This window comes from Etheostoma spectabile, unplaced genomic scaffold (assembly GCF_008692095.1).
Source record: "Etheostoma spectabile isolate EspeVRDwgs_2016 unplaced genomic scaffold, UIUC_Espe_1.0 scaffold00002627, whole genome shotgun sequence".
NCBI lineage: Eukaryota > Metazoa > Chordata > Actinopteri > Perciformes > Percidae > Etheostoma > Etheostoma spectabile.
This window is the reverse complement of record NW_022602929.1, coordinates 3452-23307: the sequence shown is the minus strand read 5'-3', so window position 1 is coordinate 23307 and position 19856 is coordinate 3452. Positions and strand designations below refer to the sequence as shown.

The 19856-nt window shown below is 38.8% G+C and overlaps 1 protein-coding gene and 1 long non-coding RNA gene across 3 annotated transcripts; both read left to right on the top strand.

Moving 5' to 3' along the window:
* Positions 1-270: 270 nt before the first annotated feature.
* On the top strand, positions 271-9014 carry LOC116676047 (translin-associated factor X-interacting protein 1). Of its 2 annotated transcripts, none has more exons than XM_032507437.1 (11): positions 271-502; positions 1327-1432; positions 1537-1677; positions 1774-1867; positions 2583-2779; positions 3511-3652; positions 4531-4694; positions 4797-4910; positions 7738-7841; positions 8086-8209; positions 8874-9014. In XM_032507437.1, the coding sequence occupies exons 3-11, from the start codon at positions 1597-1599 to the stop codon at positions 8916-8918; spliced, it is 1065 nt and encodes a 354-aa protein (XP_032363328.1). In that variant the 5' UTR covers positions 271-502; positions 1327-1432; positions 1537-1596; the 3' UTR covers positions 8919-9014. The 2 variants fall into 2 exon arrangements, with proteins under 2 accessions (XP_032363328.1, XP_032363326.1); XM_032507435.1 differs by lacking the exon at positions 271-502 and adding an exon at positions 817-1181.
* Positions 9015-17196: 8182 nt separating this feature from the next.
* LOC116676046 (uncharacterized) lies at positions 17197-18640 on the top strand. The gene is made up of 2 exons (XR_004328591.1): positions 17197-17257; positions 18568-18640. It is a non-coding gene; the product is annotated as an uncharacterized LOC116676046 (long non-coding RNA).
* Positions 18641-19856: the final 1216 nt, after the last annotated feature.

Sequence of the window (19856 nt, the reverse complement as noted above, 5' to 3'; positions counted from 1 at the left end):
TACCAGACATCAGGACTGAGCCAGCTCTCTAACCTTTGTAATGGACCCGCAGGTTGTTCTGTGACAGCCCAATGTAGCTGTATTTATCCTTGGGGCTCCAGGATGGTAAAGGGGTTCTCTTCCTCGTTCACAGCCGGGTACAGCCGTTTCAGCCGCTCGTTCAGCTCGTGTTCCTGATAATTAAATGCAGGATCCCCTAACGACAGGCTCCCGCTCCAAGCTCTGCCATTTTGGCCTCTGTTTTGTATCTTATTGTTCGTTCTTTCTATCCTAAGCCCCGTGTCAGTCCGCTTGAGCTGTGGGCTGAGAGTGAGAAGGACTGAGGGGAGAAAATAGCAGCGGTGTGACATCCCCCGGATAAGCAGCAGAATGTACTGTAGGCTGGAACAGTGCCGTTTGGGTACTGTAGTTCAGCTGCACGCTCGCTTTTATGATACTGTCCCTAATAATGACTACACAGCTCCACTACCGTTACCCTGGTCTAGGACTTCCATCGAGAAAGGTAGAGGAAATGTAGTTTTTCAGCTGTGTAAATGTATAGACCGTTTTTAGAACATTTATAATTTTATCCTTATCTCTAATTTTATCCACATGTACTGTGTGTGCCACATATGGAGAACGTGTAACCACACATATATCTCTGCTAGCGAGATGAAAATTAATTGACAGCATTATTAACAGAACGAAAACGAAGTGTATTTTTCTAAAAATATGCCTGACGTGACAGAGTTTCTACTTATGTGATTTTGACATATGGTGATCTGTTTAATCACTTCATTATTTTTTTTAATGTGATATTTATAAAGTAGTTGCCCGTTTGTTTGTTTATTTATTCATCATATTTGTTATTGGAAACTAGTCAGCGTTGATGGTCTGACCTATACACATGTTTCCAGTGGTTAGAAAGTTTCTGTTTTATTTAAAAGGAAAGTTTACACAATTTGAAAACTAGTTAGGCGCGCCACGGCCTCCTATGTGGGTCTTGCAGTGTGTTCCGTCTTGTTACCATGGGAACCATGTTACAATGCTGCGATCTGTGTGCTAAAGCCAAACGGGCAGCATTCAGCAGTTAAAGGACAAGAGGTTGTTATGTCATGTTGGCCTTCATATAGACGCTAGCTAGAGATGTCACCACATAAAGATATTAAATTCCCACCTTTAACTCCGTCACATAAACAAAGGCAAGTAATTGAGATTGTCATAAAGCAAAAATATTGCAGCTAACGTTAGCTAGTCTATTATTGGAACTAACTACCCTGCTAGCTATATGGCTATATTTAGAGTTAACTAAAATGTTAAAATTATTTTTGCTCTTTTTTATTTTAGACTTACATATGAGCATAGACTACAAAATGACACTTTCCAGACACCAGAAGAAGGGCAAGAAAGAGAAAGTGCTAGTGCTGTTTCTGTCCAACCAGCAGCAAGAAAGGTAAGCAAGCCAGGTAACTAGAGGTTCATTAAACCTGGCAGAATTTCACTCATTAAGCCTACTTTTTATTATTGAATATGAAAAATATTGTGTGTGTCTTATAGTTGTGCTGTACAGGTAGCAGTTACATATATGCAGGCCCGGGGAGAAAGCCTCAACTTCTGATGCACTTAGAGAGCTATGTGAACAAGGAGCTGCATACAATCAGCTCCCATGAGCCAACATTTCAGGAACTGAAACTACAGGTGCTATGTTGTTTTGTTGTAGTTTTTTTGCCATACCATACAAACATTTTCTTGCCTGAGAAAGTACTGACATATTTTTATCTGCTTTGGCTATAGGTCTACCGTGATGTCTTTGGTTGTTTCATCAAAGAGTTCAAAACCTACCAACCGCTTCTTTCTGACATCAAAAAGGAATATGAAAACACTTTAGGTCAGTACCTCTATGAGTAATTACACTATAATTATACACTATATAATATGAATAATTACACTATTTCTAAAACTCTCCTGAATGCTGTCTTAAAGTGGTGTGTGTGTGTGTGTGTGTGTGTGTGTGTGTATATATAGAGATATATATATCTCTATATATATATATATATATCTCTATATATATATATGTCTCTATATATATACATATAGATATATCTATATGTGTATATATATATATATATATATATATATATATCAGTTATAAGTATAATAAAGGCAATCCTCTCTTTGACAAAGATCTGAAATATTATGGCGCTATGCTTTGGAGAATTTTGAATAAATTTCTACAAGAAAAGATCAAGTTATTTTCAGAGACTTAAATGAAGTCAGATTTTTTTTATATGCAATTGTAAACACTTAACGTAGTTTGGTAATATCTACAGTAAGTTTCACTGACAAGGTCAAGTTACAGCCAGCCACCTCACTGTCTGAGTTACATTTAGAAATTGGGTCAGAAAAACATAATAAAATAACAGTTAAAATATACATAAAACCATAAATCAATCAGAGAAAGCATTACTCAGCCAAAGTTTCATATTTTTCTAATTTGTTATTTTAATAATAGAAAATATTTTAGTTTTTAATGAATGTTTTTGATGTTTGACATACAGTTCCATGAATGATAGATAATATTATTGCATTTTACATATGTTCAGCATATCTGCAGGGTCAAATCCGAGAACTGGAACCACTGCGATCCCGTCTGAGGCTAGTGACAGAGGAATGTGACAGGAAGATTCAAGCTCGCTGGGCAGAGGAGCAGGCTGAGATTGGAGCCTTGAAAAGGGAGAAGCAGCAACTGCAGAGGCTCATTGAGGCCATGAGGGAAAAAGAAAAGGCCATGGAGGCAGTGGTACATGGCATACTTGTAAAGGAGTGTTCTAACCACAATTTATTTAGTCATTTATGTGGCTTTTTAAAGAATACAACTCTCCTAAATATTATCTTAAATATGTATTTAATGTGCTTTCCTGATCTCAAAAATATGTATGAAAAAGTTATTTAGGGTAACAGGTGGATTTCCCTTTAGTTCAGATTGTAACGTCAATGGTGGGCAGTAAAGCCATATTTCTTTATTTACCGTGGTGGTTTGAAGGAGTTTGGTTATTTTAAAAAAAGTTTAAAGATTATTTCACTATCTTGTCTAGGACTGAGTACCGACTCCAACACATTTTAGGCACAGACCGAATTGCCTCTAAAGTATTAAGTATAAAAAAATGCCTCGTCATTCAATACACTATTTCAATACCTAGGGAGTAAATCTCATCAGGGTCAGTGAGCCAATAAGCATGCAGCATGCTTCTACCAAGATGTCTGTGATTGGCTCTCTAATGTTACCTGTCATTGAGACACGCAGGAAAAACAGGGCTCACGTAGCAGGACCTGAAAAATAAATAAATACATTGGTGCAGTTATGTTGTAATTTCTTTAAGTTTTATAAAATTTGGTATTGAAAAAAAAATATCGTTTAGAAACCGGTGTCAAAGTCACGGTACTGGTATCTCTACCGGTATTGAATATTATTAAATGATACCCAGCCCTAATCTTGTCTCACCCACCCCACTATGTTCCATGCCTTTCCAGGTGGACCGTCTGCAGTCTCAACTCTCCCAGCAGTATCTGCAGTACAGGGAGGAGCGGGATGCCCGCAAGCTGCTGATCTGGCAGCTCAATGACCTAACACGAGGCTCTGCAAAGGAGGAGCATCCTGCAGATGACAACATTGGTAGAGTTGCAAATAATCATCAATTATTCAATTAGTCGATCAGTCAATCAACTGAAAATGACTCAGAAACAATTTTGATAATCAGTCATTTTAAGTCATTTTGTTCTTAAACTAATTCTCTGGTTCCAGATTTTCAAATGTGAATATTTCCTGGTTTCATTAGTCTTTTGCGATTGTAAACTGACTATGTTTAGGTTTTGGACTCTTGGTTGTGCAAAACAAGACATTTGAAGACTTCAGCTTGGGCTTTTGGATGTGGTGGGCATGTTTCTAGACCAAATGACTCGTTCATTGAACAAGAAATAACGGACGGATTAATCAATAGTGAAAATAATGTAGTTGCAGCCCAGCTTGGAACCTGTTTATTACATTATATTCTTCGAAAACTTTGCCCACTGACTTACAACTTATGGTTAAGGCTCTTACAAAGTATGTAAAGGAATAGTTTATCATTTTGGGGAACATGCTTATGCACTTTTCTACTAAAAACTCAGCAAGATGGCATATTGCAAAAGTATATTTCCCAAACAACGCTAAGCACAAAAAAAGGTACAAGATGCTGCTCTACTAACCCTTTCTTTCTGGCATCAAAAAGGAATATCAAAACACTTTAGGTGAGTACTTCAAATAATCCGTTATAATATAGCCAATCCTGTCTTTAAGGAAGACCTGAAATATTATGGCGCTGTGCTTTGGAGAATTTGAATAAATTTCTATAAGAAAAGATCAAGTTTGATTGGTATTTCCTAAATAATGCTAAACATGAAAAATGTTTTGTCATGTTAGGAATTTGAAAAAAAATAAAAGGCTCAACAAAAAAACATAAATATCTAAATTTAAGAAGTATGTTTTCTGAAATCTGTTTTATAAAATAAAAGCGGCTAAAGACCCTGTGGAGCTGCAGCTCGCTCTGAAGGTGTGTCGGGAAGACCTGACCAAAGCCCAGATGGAGCTCACCAGGATGAAGGCAGAGTACTGGGATGTCATGCCAAGACGCAACTGGGACACCCTGGAACAAACACACAGACAGAACCTACAGCAGGTGGCCCATATAGACACATACACTGCACACACAGTACAAACAAATGTTAAATGTTAACACTCCTCACCATGGTGATGTTTTTGTATTTTCTGTGGTGTCCAGTTGAAGACGCTGCAGGGTGACTTTGATCAGTTGAAGATAGAGTATGACACCCTGCTGGAGCTCCACAAAGATGGCAGCATGCAGAACAAGACACAGGACCCCATCACTGTGCAGGTACTTTTTAATGCCCTGACTAGTCTCACATTGCCAGACCTTCCTCCACAACAATGTGGAGCAGAGTCTGGCTAGTCCACACAGAATTCCTTGCTCTGGTTTATTGGCATTTCTTTAAATCAGTCACAATCGTCTTGGACGGTGCTCAGCACCATAGAAAGCCACAGAGCCGCTGCAAATTAGCCTCGGAAAATAATGTGTTTTGGTGGAACATGTGCTCGTTCAAAGAAGTCAGATTGGACAGATGGTCTAGCTAGCTGTCTGGATTTACCCTGCAGAGATCTGAGGAGCAGTTAACCATAGTCCTCAAAAAATCGATTCGAGTTTGAAATTCCAACACAAAGACAGAGGAAGGTAACGGACATCTGGGCATGATCTGACAGAATTTCCGGCAGCGCTGACTAAATGCTTTTTAAGACAGATCACACAGAACACTTCTATTTTGCCAGGTCAGACTAAAGCAGCTTTCATCACACAACATTACCTCCTACATCAATAGTATTGACAGAGATAAGATACTTCAGGTATACATTTTGTTGTACATTTCAGCAAACAGGCTCAGCAGATCCGGCAGATCATTCTAATTGGGACATCCTCGAGCGACCCCCTTCCTGAAGAAGACATTCCAGTATTCTTTGACCTTTCTGCTACAAAAAGAAAGCACAGACTTGCACACAATTATCTTCCAGTTAGGAGAGGAGGCCTTTAGCTTTAGAGACCTATTGGCACTTTTTAATTTTAGTGAATGCAAACTACCTGTAATCACTGCTTTGACAAGAGAAGGAATTTGCAGATCTCAAGACAAACAAGTCACATGGAAATAAACATTTTATAAGTGTAACTCCACATATATTGTGTACCACCTTACTTGCCCATGTAAATGTTTTTATATGTGGCGCACTAAGAGGCCTTTGAAAGAGAGTGGCAGAACATAAATACACCTTAAGAACTAATATTAGATATATAGATCACCTTGTAGCCAGGGGGGCTTCCAGGATTTTTTAAGTAGGGTGGCACACTGGGGACCAATATACATTAAGGGGGGGGCACATAGGGGGTTGGGCATTTTATCAAAATACAGCATAGAAAATTTACTTAGAAATATAGGAAATATTGTATAGGAACACCTCAATGTAATTCTGCTTAATAAAACATCACATTCACTATTAATTAGGGCCTGAGTGTCATTCCGGGCATTATTAGTGGGGTAATTTACGAGCTACACCTTTGGTTCCATTAGCACCTATACTAAACCTTTCGGCTAATAGTGCTAACTTAACCTATGTTAGACCAAGGGAAAAAAGCTTCTGGTGGGATGTTTGGCTTGAGGTCATGGTGCAAAGGACCTTAGGGTGAATCCCTTAAAGCCAACATTACTTACCACACTGACTGAGAATATTCCTTGTATCTTATGAGTCTCATATATCAGTGTGAAAATCTTGATTAACCTGCTACACAACAGCTGGTTGGTATTTTCCTGATGTGACAGTGTGATTCTTTTCTCAGCAACTTTTTGGCATAGTTATTAATTTAAAATGGTTTGTTTAAAAATAAAATTTGGAGCAATGTGAAACTTCCACTGTTGTTTACGCTGCCCAGAAAGGGGCTTTGTGATGAGATCTTCCTTTGGATGACGAATTGCCGGCCTAATGTATACATGTATACACATTTTCCATAGGCCCAGTCTACCACTTTAAAAAAAAACTAAAAACATTCCAGAGCTAGTTTCATAGTATCAGAATTTTGGATAGCCATCATGGAAACAGTAATTGGTCCCATCCTTGGCTCGGTGCAAGTGTGCCTGAAGCTAGTGGCTTCCTTTTTTCTTTTTCTTTTTATAGTTGACCATCAACTTTAAGAACACCTTGCATTTAGTTTACTACTTACAGTATTACTAAGCATCTGGTATTTTTTCTCAATTTCTTTCCTAATTGTTGTGATCGGCTGGTGTGAAATGTTTTCTCCAAATCTACAGTAAAGGTGATCATGTGTGAATGTGTAAGTGTATCTGCTAAAATATGAATTTGTTGGCAACCCCAAATGAGCCATAACATTTTACCCTAAATGTGGATGAAGACAGTTAGCTTAGCTTAGCACAAAGGCTTTAAAACAAGCTATCTCTCTGTCCAAAGGGGAAAAAAGATCTGCTTACCACTAACTACAATTGCTAATTAAAATGACATCCAATGCTTTTCTCAAAAAATAAATGTATGGAGTAAAACAAAGTAATTCCTCTCAATCATTACTAATGACCCACTAGAAGTGTGTGGCGGTATCTGCATCTGCAGAGACCCTGTCCTCTGCCTGTATCTTCTCTTTCATATTACTTGGATAGTCAGGACCGTTGTCCGGACCGTCACTTTTCCCCTCAGCATCTCATATTGACACACAAGTATATAACTGACACAATCACACAGAAACACACAGGATGAAGCTCTGCTTTCACTCATAATCCGGCAATGCGGCACCTTTCTGCAGAAGTGTGTGTGTGTGTGTGTGTTTTTTTGATTTAGAACATGATAAAAGAGACTTGTTTGAGACAACGTATTTTAACAGATAAAAAAAAACATATAACATTGATTTTTTAGATGCTAGTTGGTGTTATTGTTTTTTGTTTTTTAAACCTTTGGACAGAACCAGACTAGCTATTTTCCCCCATTCATTACTTATGCTAAGCTAAATTAAGATAACCATTTTCAGTTTCATATTGAACTAACAGACACAAGAGTAGTATCGATCTACTTGGATAACTTGTTGCAAAAAGGTGAAGAAACATATTCTCCCAAATGTTAAACTGTTTCTTTAAAAGCTGTGTGTTGTTTTTCAGATGGATGAGTCCCGAGGGCAAAGCCAGATTCAGTCCCGCGACCTAAAAGACCCGATCGACTCGGATGCCCCTGAGAGCAGCACACTCACTGTCCTGGAGTTTAGGTGATAGAAAGAGAGGCACACAGAAGAGCACACAACATTTTTATTTATATAGCCTATAAATCACAAACTTGCCTCCGAGGCCTTACAATCTGTGCAATGTATGACACCCTCTATCCTTAGACCTAAATTCAGCAGAGGACAAACTTCCAAAATAAAGCCTTCAGCAGAAGAGTTTTTGTTCTCTATGGCTGTCTCTGTTTTTCTCTGTCAAAAGAGTGTGTTTTGTGCATGTACTTGTGTGTAGGGCGGCCCTGAGAACAGCGTTCCCTCTGAAGTCAGATCAGGAAATAGATCAACTTGTGGCCTCGGCTCAAAGCGAACCAGACAACAGTAATGACACCATCTCCTCTCAGAGACTCCACAGCCTGGTACGTACCAGCACAGGTTTCATGTTTTTTGGGGGGGTTTTTTAGGCTGATTTTAGTTTGCATAATTCACAAAATGTTTTCCACAACATGCATTTGTGCTCTCATTTGGTGAAACCATTGAACAACACTTCAAAATGTACAGGAATTAGTGAAGCAATTTTAAATATGCAGTCACAGTGCATTCAGAAAATATTCACCCCGATTCAGTTTTTCACATTTAGTTGTGTTGCAGCACGCTATAATTATTTAAGTAAATGTTTCCCTTGTCAATCTAAACTTAATGCCCCATAATGGCAAATCAGAAACGGGACATTAGAATTTCTTGCACATTTATTAAAAAGAAAAAACTGAAATATAATATTGACATAAGTATTCAGGCTCTTTTCTATGATGATTTAAATTTAGCTCCGGTGCCTCCCATTTCTCTTGATCATATTTGACTCGTGTCTACATCTTAATTGGAGTCCAGCTGGAGCAAATTCAACTGGTTGGACATGATGTGGAAAGGCTCACCCGTCTATAGAAGGTCTTGTGGCCTAGCGCTGCAACATCACAAAAGTGAAGGGGTCTGACTACTTCCTAAATGAACTGTACTGTTGGAAAAGAGTTTGAATGGTTTTCTGCATGCTTTCTAAGATTTTGCTCTCTTGACATGCTCCAACAGCTAGCAGAATCTGGGGTGGCAACCTTACCTCCAGCTCTTGAATAATCAGAAGAAAAGGCTGCATCAAATCCATTTTATGCCAGCAACTGTTTAATGTTGTTAATTTTATTGATTGTCAATTAAGAAGGGCATTTAAAAAAAGAAAAAAGAAGGTATATAATAGAACATTTATTCTTGAATTACACATTATCAATTGCCCCGCAATACTTTTTTAACAGTTCCTGATATTTAAATGACTGCAAATGTACATGTATATTAATATTCTCAAAACCTGGAAATGGAGTCAGTTGAGATATTTTTTGTGATTTAGGTGACCTGACCCTGTGATGTTATTTAAACTATCTGTGCCTTGTAGAATGTCTCGATATCCTGCCAAATAAAAATGATCAAAACATATATAAATCACTATAAATGTTGCAGCCTTCAATGCAAGTCTCAGTTATTAAAAAAAACAAGTAAACTGTCCCAAGTAAACCCACCCTACCCAGAGCCTTGTTTCAAGTCAACTGAACGGGATGTTGCCTGCCTTGTTGCACGATCCAAATGTTCTTCAAAACGTGTCATTTTTAGCATGTAGCTTGCCACTTGAAGTTTGTTGTTTCCCAATGCAAACAGTTTGAGAACGGCAACACACAGAGCGGAAGCTAAGCGCACCGGATGTCAGGCAGATATCCTGGAAATGTACTTCCATTGATCCAGACAAACATGTCACAGAAGGCCTCAAACAAATCTATCCACTGCTGATTCATCAACGTAAATACATGAATGGAGACAGAAAATTGCATAACAAAGATAGTATTTGGTTAATTGGATTAAGATATCTATAGACCTGATACATGTTGTATATTACTCTTTACATCAGGGGTCATCAACTATATTTGTCAGAGGGCCAGAATTTTACCAGACAGTCTCCTTGGGGGCCGGACCCTTAAATAAAAATAAAATAAAAAAATAAAATGTTGGTATAACATTATGATTGATGTTTATTGTTAATACTTTTTCCATTTCATTACAAAACTGAAGGCCTTTATGAGTCAGGTTCCTATCACCTATACCACAGACAACCACCAGGGGTGATAGATATTTTGCCTCAACTCAATTAAGTCAATTTTACTTGTAGAGCACTTGAAAAACAAACACCGAGGAAGTGACAGGAAAGGGTCTCTTAACAGAGGTAAAATGGCACTCTCAAAGGCTATGAAACGCAAAGTTGATATTGAAAACAGGTCCTTCAATGATGACTGGACTGAAAAGTACGCATTTATCATGCCAACCTTCCGGAATGCCTCACCAGTATGCCTAATTTGCAACGAAACTGTTGCTGTTGCAAAAGAATACAATCTGCGCCATCACCACCACACTAAACATTCAAATTTTAAGATTTCATATCCTGAGCAGTCAGAGGCGCGTCAGAGAAAAATCGCCGCACTGAAATCTGCCTACTCCCACGCAAGCGACATTACTACTCGAACTTTAACTGATCAAGAGAGAGTAGTTTGATTTTGGGGTGTAGCCTAAATAGTCATAAATGGTGGTGATTACTGAGAAGAGACTCAGTTGCTGCTTTTAGTTGCTTTAATAGTGTAGAATAGGCCTACATATTTTCTCTTTGATCCTCACAATTTTGGAATCCAGTCGCGGGCCGGATCGAACGGCTTGGCGGGCCGCATTCGGCCCGCGGGCCGCCAGTTGATGATCACTGCTTTACATGCTTACATTCTTTCACCACAGCCTGTGAAACGCTAAGAGGACACACATTCATTCTGGTGTGTGTGAAGCATAGTTGTGTTGTGTTCTTACAGCTTGATGGCAGATAACACTGCAGATGGTATATACGACTACATCTGCATAAAGAAAGTGAGGAATCAAGCCAGCCTTAAAAGCCCTTGAAGTTCATGGTCTGGAGAAAGAGATTAATGAATGTGCTGTTAATGATAAAGTGGCCACCCAAGATAAGCTGCTTTTAGTCATGGACCGTAATCTGTAAATGCCGATTTTACTGTTCATGTTGACGTCATGTTTTGAAAATGTCCTCCAGTCCTTTTTACCCAAAATATGGCCATGTCAATTTGCCAGGATCTAGTCAAAAGCAGAGCAACATTATAATTCCATCTTGTGAAGGGCTCATTTCATCAGTGGAATATGGCAGAAGCAATCCAAGGTACACTGTAGGGTTTGTGCAAAATTAAAATGACTTTCTTTTAAATGGAAATATGTATTTTTGTATTGTATGACCGATATTCACTTCACCATGGTCATTGTCTTCAGTAGCTTGCACACCTACAGTATATTGTGTAACCCTAATTAGAGTGGGAGAATCAATTTTCAAGCCTGTTGATCAACAACACGGAAGTAATAATAGGAAAAAGTAACACTTTATTATAATTCTGTAACACGTAATAAGGGTACAAATCAGATAGTTACAGTAGCTATATGGAACTTTCAGTTTGTTGATTTCAGCGGCCCTTTGGACAAAAGTGGTTGTGTTTTTACACAGTTGCTGTCGTAAGTTCTAAGCATTACTGGGACGACATATACATACGATGAATGTAAACATTACAGATGTAACGTTGCATTTCAGGTGTTGCACACGGTAACTTAGCCTACTTGGATGTGTCGTGAGCTAAACCGGGTATCACTGTCATTGTGTTATGAGCCAAAGCATTAAGCGTTTGTGGTAGCAACCAATGTAATAATTAATAACTAGCAAAAAAAGCACATTTCATTAAAAAAAAAGTCTGCGCTAAATGGAAGGAGGACGTAATTTATTGTTGACTACTGACGTACAACCACATCACTCATTGTAAAGTTATTTTTATGATGAAATTTAAAGACATTTAACATACATTATTTAATTATCTCCATCTTGTTACTTTGGTTTTGCCCGTTGTCTTTCACTTTCCCTTCTAGCTTTTAGGTGTCTTTGTTTATTTCCTTTTCTGTGATGGTCCTGCCCCATTATCAGCCATTACTACAACAGATAACTTCTAAATTTAAAGTAAATATAAATAGGTCTATATAAAGTAAATCTCCTGCTACCCTTTACTTGGCTGGATTCAATAACACAGGCTTTTCTGGTGTTAAGCGTTAAGGTCATTTATGATCATCAGATGGAAAGTTTCACAGTTTCAGAAACATTCAAAAGTTACACTTTAAGTCACTTTAAGTATAGTTGAACTAATGCATGACTCATGATGATATAATGCATGACTCATGAGGATTTAAATTTAATGTTGCTCACCAAATGATCAAGTCACGTGTCCAGACGTTTTGTAAGCCAAGGACCCCTTAACTGAAAGAGACATGTAGCAAGGACCCCCTACTACATATAACAAAATTAAGTCGCTTATTAACTTAATTTTTGGGCCTACAATAATTTGACTCTGAGGACCCCCTAGGACCCGGACCCATGTTGAAGATCCCTGCTTTATGTGATTAGGCCCAAGCCCGACAAGTACATTTAAATTGACAGCTTTTAAAAAGCCTGAACCCGTTTACAGCCTGACATTATTCAAATGTGCGCATACATACAGCTCTTTTGCCAAGAATATGTAATTTATACATGTAAATGTGCTGTATTTATATAGCGATTTTCTAGTCCTAACGACTACTCAAAGCGCTTTTACATCATACAGGAAACATTCACCATTCACACACTATGGCCGAGGCTGCCATACAAGGTGCCACTCACACACATTCACACTCCGATGCAACTTGGGGTTCAGTGTCTTGCCCAAGGACACTTTGACATGGGACTACAGGGCCAGGGATTGAACCCCCAACCTTCCGATTGGCAGACAACCGCTCTAGCACTGAGCCACAGCCACCCATAATTCATTCTTGACTAATGTCGGCTATCAGACTTTGCTTTCTTTGCCAATGCATCCAAAACATAATCGGCCAAGGCCAGCCTTCGTTTCACCTCCTCAGCATCCATTATCGAGGTAATTAGAACGCATCACCTAGTCGCTCATTTACCGCACAACCCGGAGCACAAGCCCGAGCCCGGCCTGAGCCCCTGTAAATTGATAGTAATTAAGACAAGGCAAAGATCTTCTTCTCTAGCGGCAACATGTGAAAGAGACCAGTTTGATGGGAAAAAGGAAAAGAATATCTTTGTATTTCTGTGAGAATAGGTAAACTTACTGTTAGTTTTGTTGCACGTCAATTAATGTGTAAAGGAACTGTGAATTAACAATCCTTAAGTGAGGATCGGTTAAGGCCTCAAACTGTTATTTAACCCTCCTGTTGTCCTTGGGTCAAATTTGACCAATTTTCTAAAAGTTTATTTATCAGAAATGTGGGTTTCTTTCAACCAAATTTCCAACAAAAAGTAACTTGGATGTAGCCTGGTCCTACCAGACTCTCGTACATTTCTTTTGGACAGAGAGTCTGGCTACTCTCCATTGACTAGTGTTAACTTCCTTGAAGGCGGGTCCTATGTTGAAGTTTAAAACTATTGGATCTGCCAAGAGCCACTCTGTATCTGCCATAACCAATCGCTAACGTTTGGTCGTGACATCGCCTTTGCATCGCTAGCGTTAGCCTTAGCTAACTCCTTCAGTACTAACAGAGCGAGCTGGAAAATAGAACTTTCAGACAAAACAAACCCTGTGGGGGAGGAGGGTCTCAACATCATGGCCACCAACAAAGCTCACAAAGTTGGTCCTGCTCGGGCTTTCACTTCTGGATGTTCGGCAACGTTGCCATCAGGGCTGCCAACTTTTCCAAAAACCTTGGAGTGAGATTTGGGGGGGGCCAACCCATATTTTGCCGCGTACAAAGCAATTTCTTTTGGTCTTTATCCTTTAGGTTTAAATTGGGATTTGGTATATGTGGGTGGATGGGGGACTCCCTAGGGGGGTTTGGGGGTATGCCCCCCAGGAAAAAAAATTTGAAAAATAAACCATTAAATGGCACTTTCTGGAGAGTTTTTTGCAAAAAAAAATGGAGAAATCAAGTCTTACATGATATGTGCAAAACTGTAGGGTTAGGAGCCTTTGTGTTGTTGTATCAACAGGTTTTAGGGCATTCAGCATTTACATTATTAACTTCTTATAATATAAGAACTGACCCACACAATGTGCCAAACATAATGAACCACATGAAGAGACAGTAGCATATGTCAGCAACAGCTGAGAAGATTTGGGTCTGTGGTGAACAGGTCCAGGGGTCCCTGGTGTAGGGACCAGGGACCCAAAGTTAAATTAATGTTGAGGGATCAACTTAGACCACTGAAATTCTAAAGAATGAGAACCACTAAGTTACATAAATTCTAATCCTTTAACCTTTGTGCCAAGGCTCAGTAATGTTTGGCCCTCATCCTCTGTGCCCACTTACTGTTTTTACTTTTTTGTGAAAATAAAGACTATTGTTCATTTTAAAAAACATCAAATTAATTATTTACAGTTACATTTAGAGATGCACAGAGGTTAGAGATGCACAATAGTGGCCCAACGTTGGCAGTATCGTATATATATATATATATATATATATAATATATATATATATATATATATATATATATATATATATATATTATAGTATATATAGGCTAGTATAGCTCAGGTGTGTTTCACCAGATTTCTGCTCATATTTACAACTTTGTGCACATAACTCCCCCATCTCTGTTGTCCGAGATGTGGAGAGTTGTAATATAGTTGCTGTGCATGTCATTCCTCCGCTGATATGGTAGATCTCATTCAACCGTCTGACAGACGCAGAGGCCCATTTGGGTCTTGGTCTCTGACAGAGTTTAGAGGTGTCCGTACGCTGCTCTTTATCGGAGGTCTACGCATGGATGCAACGCGTCACTGCCCCCAGCAGAGCGAGTCCACTACAATGAACTGAAGTTGCTACACTACCAGCCGCGCTGCTCACCTCCATCTTTACAGAGAGAGTGGACACGAAGCGACGGACGGTCTGTGATAATCAGAGCTCATACCTGAAGCGCCGGACGGGTCTGTAATACTCAGAGCACATACCTGAAGCCGGGGAAATGCACCTGGGATGGCTCGTGAAAAAAATGTTCTCATTTTGCGACAATTTGAAAATTCCACAGACAGGGAGCGCTCTTGAACCCCCTCACAGTCTCTGAAAGCACAACTAGTCGATCACAAGTGGCTCAACGGGTAAAAACATAGATAAACTCATTTTTCATAAATTTGACCGACCGGGTTGACACTTCAGCGTGAGAAATCGGGGGTGTGGCGTGTGCGCGTGTGAAACCTGTCAAATGCGTGTGTCTCACGGCCAATGCGTGAGAGTTGGCAGCCCTGGCCATAATGGACCGAATGGCTTCACTCACATCGTTCTCCGCCGCCATTACAGAACTACAACTCAAACTATTGCATCGTTCTCAGCCACACCCTCTGTTTGCTGATTGGACCGGTAAAGATTTGACCGGAGAAAACCAGCGAATATACCGCAAACCCCGACGTAGTGCTGAAGGGAAATAAAAATTGAGCGGAAGTACGTTAGAGGGCGGAATCAGGCTAACGTGGATGTTCCCTACAACGCTCTTCGTAATGTAAAATATATGATCAGTGCAATACTTTTATTGAATTTGGGTGTTTTATCCAATTTGATAGCATGTGAAAAAAATGATATAAGAATGTTGGAAAAAGTGACAAAAATGGCAATTAAATTCTTCTTAAACATGGGGTAAAAAAAACACAAAAACATTTAAAGTTCAAAGTGACCAACGTGTTGAAAAGTCCGAGAGAAACAAAAAGTTGCATGGTCAACACAAGGGTTAAGTGAAACCATCAAAGAAGGTAAGAGGGGGAACTACTTGTCTCTGACAAGTCATCTAAAATGTGGCAAATGCCCCCAACCAGACGCTTGTTTTTATTTTTTCAACTAGTTTAACCTTAACAGTGTGTATTTTATAAGTCTAACACATGTTGTTTTTATTTGAGATCTTTATTAGATTAGATTACATTCAACTTTATTGTCATTGCACATGTCACAAGTACAAAGCAACGAAATGTAGTTAGTGTCTAACCAGAAGTACTGGTTAGACAGCAATTAATACATGTTAAATAACACGTGCTATAGTATGAATAAATAGCATATGCTACAGTATATACAGAGTTTAAGGTATGAATGATATATAAGTATCTGTAAAGAAACCAATCATTTGTGAAATAAATGTAGTGAATGTTGTACTTTTCGCTGAAATGTAGTGGAGAAGTAGTATCAAGTATAAACTTACATAAAGTTGATACACTCCATATATTACAAGTACCATAAAACATTACTTAAATATAGTTTCTGAGCAAATTGCTGTCCACCACCAATTTGGTTCGCGTTTTGAAGCAATACCAGACCCCAAATATCCCACAGAATCAACTCTAGAAATGTTGTATAAGAAGTAACTGTTTGAAAACACACCTGGCTGGCCGCTAGTCATTCAATGCACTTTGTTCCTTCCCCTTAAGTTGGGGAACATAAGCTTATAGCCATGTCCTTTCAAATGATACTAGGTGCACTGCCAACACAGCAAAGAAAGTTGTCACTTTCACAAGCTTACTAATGAACCACACAGTAGCCTGCTCGCTGCCCCTCCAGTGCATAGTTCATTGTAGGTGATGTAATGTGATGCTTCTTTAAATGTAGTCATGTGTCAACTGGGCAAAGTGGCCGACTGCCATGGGCTAAAAAGATTCACTGTGTGTTGCAATTACTATTGTGGTAGTTGAATAATTTCAACTTTATACTAATATGCACCATATAAACTAAAGCACAATATAAACTGAAATGGTAAGTGCTGTAAGGTGGCTCCTGCATTTTTATCTAACCTTGTTGAGAGGCCCATTATTAGGTCTATATTTAATATTTGAATTGATATCATGCTCACTTTGTGTATAATGTTAATCATTTAGTTGAAGTCTGGATGGCCGAATAGTTTAAATAATGTTCATCAATTTAAAGTTAAATTGAGTTGAAGTCTGGATGGCTGAAGGCGCTCACGGCACATTATTGCCTCTGGGCCCGCTAGCAGGTATTATCCAGTGCAGATCGATGATGAGTAATTTTCCAATATTTATATATTTATATCACATAACCTATTGCATAGCCTATGCATGCAAAATGACATAGGCCATAAGATAATCAAATAGAGGTTCAAATAAGTTAAATCAGACAAAACAAATGTAAATCGAAAAGCTAAAACAACTCATTCTGTTATTTTTTTACTTGTTTACTTGTTGTTTAAGCCCTACAAACACAACATTTCTGAGAAAAAAAAAGGATTGGACTTAATGACTACAATACCCACAAACCACGGCCGGTTACGTCTTTGAGTGCGTGCCCTCGTAGGCAGCAGACACTACTGCTCTGTGAGATTGTGAAGCCGGCCTCGGCCTAGGCGTTGGTTAGAGGTAAGTTATATTACTAATTTTTAGGAAACCGTCTTATGGAATAGTGAATGGAAACATGTCCGAAAAGAAAAAGCGCTAGTTTAGTCTGAAATTTGAACAAGTGTAAGGTAGTATAAGTAGTTCAATTGGCTGCTCCTAAACCGGTTTAGGGCTAACGTTAACGTTGGGCACTCCTGTCTAGGGTAACGTAACGTTAGCTGCTTTGGGGTTCCACAGCTGTGCGCGCGGGCCCGGAGGAGGCATCAACACTTGGAGAAGGCGGGGTATTTTTAGCAACTGGTGAAAAGGCCAACGCCAGCCAGTTAGCTAACGCCTGGAAATATAATTTACTGATGTCTAACACTAGCCAACGTGGAGGATGTTAACGTTATGTATATGAACTCACAGCACAGGCTAAAACGTTAAAAACAAGACAGGTCACAAGCTAGTAGCAGCTAACGTTAGTTAGCTTAACGTAACGTTAACTAGCTAGCCATAACGTTACAAGAGCTTTTCCATTTTTAACGTTACCATGCGGGCCTAGTACGGCAGCTGTATGTCCCGTCGGTATGCATGATATGTTTAAACTACATCGCACATTTTCAGAACTCTCAGATTGTTCCAGTAACTAGCTAGCCACAGTGAATGGTTAATATGTGGAAGCACATGACTTGTGCTGTCAGTGTCACCCAAGCGGCGTGTTTAGCAAAACTCTGCTAGCCAAAGTAGTTTTAATGTTTCATACAGTGTGGGGGCACCGCAGAATGTATACTAATAGTAGTATACAGTCTATGGGTGATACATTTTTAGTACATTTTGAGCCTCGCCGTGTTTAGTCGTTTTCTTTTTTTTTAATGATGGTCAGCATCAAGGAAGTAGGGTTTTTGTTAAAGAAAATGAGTAAATTAGGTAAATGCAGTTTTATTTCGAGTGTTATACTGTATGTAATTGCCTTTTTGACACTTGGGCTGTACAGCGTGATGGTACAGTATATACACTGGATTTAGGCTTGATATCTGAATACCTATACTTAGTTCGCTTGAAGATTATAATGAATTGTAATATAACTGTATTTATAATGTTTTTTTCTATGTAAAAATGGTTTAGAGAAGTATTTCTAATAAGTGAAACTTTACTGACATAAATGAGGTGGACAAAATAAGAACACCTTTCAGATCTCCCAAAGTTAGTTTGCCAAAGCCTATTACAGGCATTTTTTTCATACTCTTTTAGCCAGCCAACTTAGTGGCCTAATGAATAAGGAGGCGGCATATGTTACTGACTTTTTCTGCTGTCTTTCTGACGGGCTCTCCTTCTCTCTGTCTTCCCAGTGTGTGTTGCAGGGTGATTCAGAATGGTGGACCAGCCTCTGTGGGAGCAGATAGGATCCAGCTTTGTGCAGCATTACTATCAGATGTTCGACTCTGACAGATCACAACTTGGATCCATATATGTGAGTGTGACAGATCCATTCATACAAAATGTCTTAACGCAGGGTTGGGCTGTACCTTTTTTTTTTTTTTTTTTTCTTTAACGAATGAAACACAAATCTAACAACATCTTTGGTACCGCCTACATGTGCGTATGTAATTGATAACGGAACCTGTGTAAATAGGAGGGGACCCTGTTTAAATATAGTCTCACTTGATGAATAATGGATACATCATTAACAATTTACTAGACGCACAATCTATGATTTTTTTTTTATTTACATAGTTTCCACAGCACAACCAAAGTTAATTAGGTAATTGAATCATAAATAAAAATACACACAAGTAAAATACTTGACAAAATGACAAAATAATGTTGTCACTAAAAATTGCTGTGTGCGCAATGCAACAGGGCTCAAGCTTAAAGATGTCTCATCAGCTCGGAACCAGAAAAAATAATTATAAAATATTTTTGGACGATAGTGAAAGGAAAAAACCCTGCTATGTAACAAGAACTGGCGAGGAAATGGAAACTTTGTGTAGCATACAGTATTATTAAACCTCCTTAAAAACATAACCACAATTAAAACTGAAATACTGCTGTGATTTTAACGTTACATCAAGTAAACAAACAGAAATAACTTGGAGAGGAGAGACCCTGAACCGCCAGCCTCTGACCTCACGGCAGCTGCAACAGGGAGTTAAAACTGAGTCGGGAAGCTTGCTGTCAACTTTACTGTTAGTTTATCCTGTTTAATGGTAAGTTACAGTAACAATAATCTAACGAGACAGCAGCCAACAATTGCATTTAAGTGAGTTATAACGAGATAGTGTCAAATGTGTCATGAGGTTACCACTTAAAGTACTTTTGTTCTCTTCATGCTCTGTGGGACTAAGGCTACAAATAGATCTTTATCGTAATTAATCTTTGACAAACATGCTGTGCATATGTCATGACTGGTGCATATTGTCCAGCAGCTTCTCCAACTTTTAGAAATACCAGCTAGATGGGCCGTTTGTAATTTTTCAAAAAGGACAACTTCTTAAAGAACATCCCTGTTGTTGTTTTAACTCGGCCTCTGTTTGTGGCCTGTATCTTTTCAGATAAATAAAATATATCAAACATCAACCTTTTGAAAAGTTGATGTTTGATGTAGTCTTTTTATTAGGGCTGCACGATTATGGCCAAA

What these genes read in the sequence shown, in the direction of transcription:
- LOC116676047 (XM_032507435.1), top strand. Translation starts at nt 1,126, where the DNA reads ATGTCACCACATAAAGATATTAAATTCCCACCTTTAACTCCGTCACAT. An exon ending in AAAAGGCCATGGAGGCAGTG is followed by an intron (nt 2,780 to 3,510) that starts GTACATGGCATA and finishes ATGCCTTTCCAG; the next exon opens with GTGGACCGTCTGCAGTCTCA. An exon ending in ACAGACAGAACCTACAGCAG is followed by an intron (nt 4,695 to 4,796) that starts GTGGCCCATATA and finishes TGTGGTGTCCAG; the next exon opens with TTGAAGACGCTGCAGGGTGA.